This window comes from Octopus bimaculoides, chromosome 10 (genome assembly GCF_001194135.2).
Source record: "Octopus bimaculoides isolate UCB-OBI-ISO-001 chromosome 10, ASM119413v2, whole genome shotgun sequence".
NCBI lineage: Eukaryota > Metazoa > Mollusca > Cephalopoda > Octopoda > Octopodidae > Octopus > Octopus bimaculoides.
The window spans coordinates 88,664,003-88,673,423 of NC_068990.1; the positions used below are offsets into that span (position 1 = coordinate 88,664,003).

The 9,421-nt window shown below is 36.0% G+C and overlaps 1 protein-coding gene across 1 annotated transcript in view; it reads left to right on the plus strand.

Annotated features, from left to right (window-relative positions):
* Positions 1-9,421, plus strand: part of LOC106869390 (uncharacterized) — a 206,146-nt gene that overhangs the window by 99,415 nt on the left and 97,310 nt on the right. Inside the window, exons 32-36 of the mRNA XM_052970991.1 lie at positions 1,905-2,144; positions 3,921-4,154; positions 5,926-6,096; positions 7,224-7,463; positions 9,040-9,273. Coding sequence (XP_052826951.1) covers positions 1,905-2,144; positions 3,921-4,154; positions 5,926-6,096; positions 7,224-7,463; positions 9,040-9,273 — 1,119 coding nt within the window. The remainder of the gene's footprint in view (positions 1-1,904; positions 2,145-3,920; positions 4,155-5,925; positions 6,097-7,223; positions 7,464-9,039; positions 9,274-9,421) is intronic.

Here is a 9,421-nt window from a genome sequence, read left to right on the forward strand (position 1 = left end):
TGGCTGGCTGGCTGGCTGGATGGATGGATGGATGGATGGATGGATGGCTGGCTGGCTGGCTGGAAGGAAGGAGAGAAGATATCCTCAGATCAGAGGCCTGCCCAGATACATGCAACAGTTTGAACTTCATTAAATATAACCAAGGGTTTGTTACTGGTATTAATCTGGGTGCTGAATTAAGTTTGCCAACCAAGAACAGCCAGTGTGGATGTATGTTATCCCCAGCAGGCTTCTACATAGTTTCCATCCACCAAATTTCATTCACCATCCTTATTCAAGAAGCAGATTTTTAACCATGCAGCTATAACTCCAGACAATGCAACATTCTTGTTAAGTAAACTTATAACTGCCACAGCTCTATCTCAGCTAACCTAGCAAGTTTTTTCTCTTAACTTTCTCTAACTTCAGCTCTCTCACCCATATTTTGTTTCATCCTCTGAAACCCTGTACAACACAATGCACTGTGTGCTTCTTTACAAGAATTCAGCAATCATCCAAAACTTCTAATGCTCTAATGGTCTTTCATTCCCCCATCCTAAATTACACTGAGACAAATAATAATGATTTCTGGTTTGGAAAAAAAATCTAACAGTTCAAAAGAAAGGGTTTAGCCAATATCATGACCTCCAATATTTGATTCATATTTTATGTTATTGACCAGTTGCATCCAATTTCACAAGAATGAAAGATAGAGTTAATATTGACTGGATTTGTACTGAAAACATGAAGAGCCCGAATACATGCCATAAAGCATCTCTTCCTATGACCTAATTAGTATACATGTATGCATTTAAAATAAAAACAAAAATAATGAAATCCTCTTGAATGTAGAAGGATTTTTAACTAGGATCAATTGAAGAACACCACCATCAAAGAACTCCAAGGACAAGTGTCCTCTCCAATGAATACTCTTTGACCTACAGGTTTAAGCACTATGGGACCCATCCATTCTCACATCACTTTCAATAATTTTTCTCCTCTCCATTCTCATCTTCTTTACAAATGAAACTTTAGAAATACAGATTAGGGATTGACCAAAGAGGGAAGTCCCAATTGTCAGACTTGAACCTCATCCACTACACAATCTCTTTTGTTATAACTAGCAGACAGGGGGAAAGGAACTTCTCTGCTCAGTTAGAGGAGGATGTGGGGCAATCATAACGATGAATTTGAATGGCAGCTGGATATGTCCCACACACAATAACAGCAGTTTGATATAATTCTACAAGTAGCAAATGCCTGGACATGGAACGAGTGCCTGGAACAGCACTCTTGGACAGCATGTCTGATGGCACATCGATGAGAGTAGGTTTATCTTGTACCATTGCCAGGGACATCAGGTTGTTGTCCATAGTATTCTCTGATGAAAACAATCTTTCCAGTTCATTCTTATCAATGCCTAAAGTATCCATGAGAATATTGGTGCTCTTTCCCCTCAGCTAATCTTCTGTAGATTACTAGAGTGTAACACTCACCAATTCTATTTCCCAGGTCAGGTTTCATCTGGTATGTTTAGTATTACATTACATAATCTGACCTTCCCTTCTTAAGATTGTGGAATGTGACTGAGAGAGATTTGTTAGTATATCTAACATGTTGGACATTCAATAGGGGGCTTCCAACATGGTGGTCAACAGTAAATGTTGACCTTCTGACAGATCTTATACAGCTTATCATTTGGTATAATCTGATGCCTAGTTCAACACTATGCTGGATATTTGCTCTGGCTCTATAACTTCTGATTTCAATTCTGCTTTTCCAGGACCTGTAAAATGAAATACCAGTCAAGTGTCAGAGCCAATTTAATCAATTAACTTTTACCTTAACTTTTTGTCTTCTTTCTACATTAGAAACTAGTGTTGTTTTTAGTGTCTACATTTGTTTCAATATTCCTTTAATTCCAGTTTCTAAGATCTATTTTGTAAAAGTAAAAGGTGCAGTTCTTGATGTTCCTGGAAAAACATTATTGGAAAATAAAAGTATAACAGCAGATGTCTGTGCAGAAAAATGTTTGTCTGACACAAATTGTTTATCATTTGAAATAAAGAAAGAAAGTGGAAAATGTTATTTATCGAAAGTAACTGCAGCATCCACCAAGAAAATGAAAGCAGCCAAAAGCAGAGATTACTACCAACGAGTAGAACGTAACTATTCTTTGTGTTTCTCTTTTCTACTTTTTGTGAAACTTGTGATTTCATTTTTACTTCATAATATCGTTTGTTCTAATAGAACATCCACAAGTGGGGATAAATATTACCTCATTATATTAATATTGCTTCTGTCACTAATATGTATTTTTCAACAAGCTAACCATCATCTCGTGACACACCAACACCTGTTCTAGCACTGCTTTTCTATATATTGCTGGTGAGGAGATGAATCACTGCTGCCTTTAGCAGTCAAGTACCCAACATTGACAAGACCAAAGAACATCAAAGCAACATGATCTAGTGGATTTACCAGCGGAGGCAGCAGGGATTTATCTCCCTTCTAGCGATATAAAGAAGAGTGCATTTTGCAGCAAAAAGCCAATATGACTATCTCTCATGGTAACCACAACAGTAAACATCACTTTAGACTTTAAGACAGGTATTACACAAAGTATACCCAACAGGAAACTTAATAAAGAGAACAGAAAACTTCATGGGGATTTCAACTCCTACTTTCAAACTATAATATCAAATTTAGTTGTTAGTATTACGTAAAAAACTCTCTAGTTTATCCACAAAAGGATATATTTTTGATAGCATTTTTTACAGTACAGCAAAGTATTTTGGATTGGCTTTAGAGAGAATATAGTATAAACAGAGCAACTTCCATCTCCACACCAAAACAGAATTAGAGAGGGACCAACTTTATTCAGTCTTCAGTTCAACCTAAATGTCTCAATGAACATGACCAGGAACTTTTTATCCTGTAGTAGACACCATTTCTCAGGCACACACAAGTATCACAAGCTTATGAATGTGCATAGGGTTAAAGTTTGTTACTCTTCCAGCATTGTATGTTACAATAGGACGTGCATACACATATCAAGCTTTTTTTCAAGATGCCTACTTGTAACTGTCAAAATCCATCAAACTCTCTGCTGAAAGAATTCTACCTTTCTATGTCAGTGGTATATAGAACAACCCTCACTCCAACTGATGGCTTCACAGTGAGACTTACTATCAGTGACTTCAAGAAAAGTTTCACTTAACTTATATATTCTTTTAAGTTCATGTACAGGGAAAAGTCCACCTCCATGTATAGGTTTATTTGGAGTGTCCAAGAACAGGAAAATGATCTACCCAGCATAAACACAAGCTTACTCATCAAATTATAAACAATGTTCTCTGTTCAAACATTACATAATTATACAGAAATACTATGTAATCAGAATTTTAAAGAAAATATTAGAAAGCCATCTCATTCAGTATTTTTTATATAGACAATGTGTTATCAAAAGCACAGTCGGTCCATGAGAATATTTTTGTGCATAATCACCCATCTCAAAATTCATGTGCATTCTATTTTATCATAAGATGTACTTGGAAGCTCACCTAATTGTTTAGGTTGTACATAAATTATATGTATATTACTCTTCTGCTGGTGTGCTTTCTTCAAGATTAAATGATTTTAACAACACTTGACACATTGGCTAACCATTTGTTGATCAGCACTTAGACAATACTAAATTAATCAATTAGAAAAAGATATACAAATGATACACAAATTTTGAAGGAAGGTTTCAAATGAGTCTGAAGATGTGCTAAAACTCACATGAATTCCAAGTTGTAATTTTACGGATCAATTATTTGTTTATAATAAATTGTCTATTTAAATTAAATTATGCACCAGATGCTATATAATGTTTAATGTGTGTGTGTGTGTATGGGATTATGAAATGTAATTCTTGTTTTCTTTCTTTTTTTATCTAGCTGATGATGATATTTTAAAATTTAAAAGCACTTCCATACTAGGAAAAGATACATTTAAACGGCAGGAAAATGTGACCTTAAAGGAGTGTGACCATGCTTGTCATCAAACTCCAGGATGTAACTCTTATGAGTATAAGGAAAAAGCTAAGCTCTGTGATCCAAGTAATGCGACTCACTTGACTCATGACCTTGAACCCAACAAAAAGGGTTGGGATACTTATGTCATTAATCCAGGTCAGTAAAGTGTTTTCATTTTATTTTATTATGCATGTGCTTGCATGAGTGTAGACATACATACATACATACATATGTGACCTCATTGACTATATATCCTGGAAATCTTAGGAAAGAAGTTCCTGTCTGTCCTCTTTGGTCTCTACAGAGACGACGCTCTAGCCATCTTTAGAAGAGCCAATGTGCACACACTTGATAGGCCTAGAAAGGACCTGTTTAGTGCCCTAGGCTCCGTGGGACTCAAAATAAATATTGAGACCAACCTCTCCGCTGTGGACTTCATAAATGTCACTTTAGACTTAGGCTCCAGTACACACAGGCCCTACCTCAAACCAAACAAGAGGCTGTCATACATCAACACAGCCCCCTGCCATCCCCTATCGTGTTCAAGAACCTTGTGAAAGGTGTCAGAAAGAGGATTTTGAATTTATCCTCAAGGCAATAAATTTCTAATGCCACAGCCCCCTATTACAATGAGACACTGGTATCCAGTGGGTTTAAGGACCACATCTCCTATAAGCTGGGCCCTAGCACCCACAAAAGGAAGTGCTGCCGGAATGTTGTTTGGTCACTCAGTGTCAAGACATATGGGAAGAATATTCCTCAGGTTAGTAGACAAACACTTCATGCAGACACACAGATACAGGCGTTTTTTCAAAAGGCACAACCTAAGGGTCTCCTTTGGTTGTAAACCCAACATGCAAAGTATATTAGCAAACACCCATAAAATGTGGGAGGAGTGTGTATATGTGTGTGGGGGTGGGAGGGGAATATGAGGCTGTGGTGGTACCCAGACCTAGTGACCATAGTAATAACAGCAGTGGTCCATCCAACAACGTTGATGGCAATGGCAACAGTGACAGCAGCAGAAACACCGTTGCCATTGCCAACAACCCCAACCCTAGCGCTACTGCCAGAGATGACAACCACACCAACACCAGCAGCACCAGTAAAGCTACCAGCCCCATGCCTAGTATCACCAATGACGGCAGCCACATAACCTTCAGCAACTGCAGCAGCAACACTATGGCCAGGGATGACTTCAACAACAACAGTCACAGTGATATTGTCAGACCCACACTCCCTAATAACAGTACCAATAACAGCTACAGTAACAGTAGTAGTAACAACAATATCTCCAGTTCCAGAGCCAATGGAAGATGCACCAGAAATGTGAACAAAACCAACACTGCAATCCGGAAATATATTGGGTCAGCTGGAACTGCCTTCAAGCAGTGCCTGTACAACTACAGGTGCTCTTTCAGTATTCTGGAAAGACAATTCATCACATCCCTGGCAAGCCATGTGTGGCACCTTAAAGATGGCGTGACCATATATGATATCACCACCCTCTTATCATAGACCATGTTCCTATTAATAAAGAACTTAATTGATATTGCTGCCATATCAATAATACAATGTGATCTCCATTGACCAATAATTGCCCAGCATTTAGGAGTTATCTTTAATTTGTCTCCTTTGTTGTCTACAAGTATGATATGATAGGTTGGTTTAAGGAGCCTATGAAGGTTTAAGCTGCATGGAACCAAGTCAAACTGTTATTAAATAATACTTACATATGTACATATATACATACATAAATGCATATATGTAAGTATGACTCTATATATGTATGCATGTATGTATATTTGTGTACTTCAATTTGATTCACTCAATATCTTTTGTTCCAAATGCATCATTATCTCCTTGTTTTCACCCTCTTCCTGACACATACTCACAAATGATATCAATTTCTTTTTTTCATTTTCAGCTTATGCAAATGTTAACTGTGGGCCTCCCAAAGATATTGTTAATACATCAAAGTCCTACAAAACCACTGCCTATAAATCTGAAGTACTCTATACTTGTTCAAATGGAGTACAACTAAAGTCAATATGCCAAAAGGACAACAAATGGACACCAGTAGGGTCTTCCTGTAAAGGTAACATAAACACCTTCTTTCCTATTGCCTCTGTCAAAGTAATTTGTTAAATTTTTGTGTTAAATATCTTTGCCAAAAGAGACTGGTTGGCTCCATTACAATTTCCATGGTGTTTGTGGCTGGTGGGAAGGAGAGAGGAAGTTATCCTCAGACTAGAGACTTCTCCAAATGCTTGCAAAAATGTGGATTCCATTAATATTACCAAAGAGCCAGATAATGCTATTAAATTGGGTGATGAATTCAGTTTGCTGATGAAGAACTTGAAGTCTAGAAACTTGTCACCAGTTAGCTTCCAAAATGTTTCCATCCAGTAAACTTCATCCTCAAGGATTTTGAAACAAATTTTTAACTACACACACAAAACTCTACCCAATACTACACTGTTGTTAAGTAAACTTATTAGCTATACTTCACCTCATCTTGATACATTTTGCTCTTAATTTCTAACGTGATCTTTCTCACCCATATTTTATGTCATCATCCAAAACTCAGTACAATTTAATGCCCTGAGTCATTCTTTAATAAGACTCTGCAATCCTCTGAAACAAACTTGTACTCCTTTTGCTCTCTCTCAATTCTCCACCCTTGATTATAACAATACTACTACTACTACTACTACTACTACTAAGAATAATAATAATAACAACAACAACAATACTACTAATAATGATAATAATAAAGATTCTTGATTTGCACACAAAGCCAACAATTTTTAATGAACAGGTATTGTCATCACCATCAACCTTACAATTTGACTGGTCCTTTATGACATTGACACCCACAAGGATGAGAAACAAAGTTAACTTTGGTTTCATTTGAAGTGATGTCCAAAAAGAACCATACTGTAAAGCATGTCTTTCAATTCTCTAATTAGTATCCATGTACTAATATCCATGTTCTTGAAAATAAAGATGAGAATGGTGATACAAGCCCCTTAAATCTAGCAGGATTTCTATTGGGGACCAGTTGAAGAAACCTGCCTTTGAAGATCATCCTGAACACCAAGCTATCAGTCAAGCGTAGAGGCTAATTTAAGTGATCAGTTCTTACCTAAAAATTTGGCCTACTTTTTATGTTAGAATTGTTGTTGTTATTTTTCATTGGCCTAAATTTTGCTCTACCTTTAGATCCTCAGATCAATTTTGTGAAAATAAAAGATACAGCTCTGGATGTACCTGGGAAAACATCGTTGGATAAGGAAGATGTAACAGCAGATGAATGTGCAGAAGAATGTTTGTCTGATGAAAGCTGTTTATCATTTGAAATAAATAAAGAAAATGGAAAATGTTACTTATCAGAGAAATCTGCTGCTACTTCCAAGAAATTAAAGGGAGACAAAGACACAGATTACTACCAACGAGTAACACGTAATTATTTTTTGTATTTTATTATTGGAATTCTCTTTTCAATTATTTCTGAAATTTGTGACTCCATTTGTACTTCGTACTATATAGCAATAACAGCAGCTTTTTCTAATATTTCTAATAAGTCTCACATACAATATATCCATGCATGCATAACTACACATATATTCACAACATCAAGTGGCAAGATAAATTTCTAAGTACCACTGTGCTAGAGAGAGCTAGTATTTCAATTATGTATTCTTTCTGAAGTAAATTCCAGTTGTAATGGAGTTGACATGTAGCATGCATACGTAACTCCAGATTCACTGAATGGATTTTGTATGGTGAAGAAGCAGTTGGCTCTTGGTCACATTGTTGACCAAAGAAGACATATAAAGGCACTCACAAGACCAAATTTTGGCCAGCAGTAATTTCTATTGCTGGATTGAGGACTCAGTGAAAGTTTTCAGAGTCTGGTTTGAACTAAATTTCCAGTTAGTGTGGAACTGGGAAAATATGATCAAGGTAATGGATCTCCCTCAGAAATGGAACAAGTGGAAGCTCTCCCTGAATAGTTGACCTGCAAGTGCTCCACCCTTATTGCAGCTCTTATTTGTTCTCAAGGTTTTTAATCACTGTTCCCAAGGCTCTGACAATTATTGGTACTACTATCACCTTTTTCAGCGACCAGAACTGCTTAACTTCCCAAGCTAACCTATCATATCTATCAACTTTTCTTTCCTCCTTATTGTATACCTTGTTGTCACCCGAACATGCTATATCTATGATCCAGTATCATTATTATTTTTATTCAGGTGGTGAGCCTGCAGAATCATTAGCATGCTGGGCATAATGCTTAGCAACATTTCGTTCATCTTTATGTTCTGAGTTCAAATTCCACTAAAGTCAACTTCACATTTTATATTTTTGGGGTCAATAAAATAAGTACCAGTTGAGAATTTCAGGCCTTGTGCCTTTAGTAGAAAGGATTATTATCATCATTATTTTGTAGACAATTATGTAGAAGTACTAGCTATTGAAATTTTGAATAAAATATTAGAAAATCATCTGGTGCATTGTTTTATAAATGGGTAATATGCTATAAAAAAAAAAACAATCCATCCAGAAAATTATTTTTCAGCATAAGACTATGTATTCTAGTGCATCAGGACACATAAGCAAAAGCTCATCTCAATGTCACAGTTGTAGGTAATCCATTTGTACATCTGTCTTCTGATGATTTGTTTTTCTTTAAGACTGAATGGCCATAGCTAGCACATGATATGTTTAAGGTATTGTCAACCCTACAAATATACACCATGAGAGGAGATGTGTACAAATATATTGTCTGCACCCTATGTATTGAGACAAGCTTTTAAAAGAAGTTAGAAAAATGTTCTATAACATAGATGAAGTCTGATTAAGATATCATTTTGTAGATCAGTTATTAGTTTATTAATAGAACATCAAATTAAAAAATCATGCACCACATGCTTTTCAATATTCAATATATGTGTGTGATGCATGTGATGTGTATTTGGGATTAAGTTGGTGGATGACTATAAAATATATTTCTTGTGTTTTTCTTCCTTTCCAGCTGATGACAAGCCTTTCATGATAAGGAAAGTTAGCGTATCAAAGAAGACTAAGATAGGACGTCTTCAGGATGTGAAATTAAAGGATTGTAACAAAGTTTGCAATCACTATGCAGGATGTAACTCTTATCAGTACAATGAGCAAGAGAAGATGTGTGATCTGAGTAATGTGACTCAGATGAGTAATGAACTTAAACCCAACAATGGAAGCTGGGACATATACATAATTAACCCAGGTCAGTAGAGTGTTTCCAGCTTCTTTATTATATGTATGTCTGTGTTTATTTATATATAAATATATGTATGGGTGCAGAAAACAGATGTTAAAGGGTGATGATGATGATGATATATATATATATATATATATATATATATATATATATA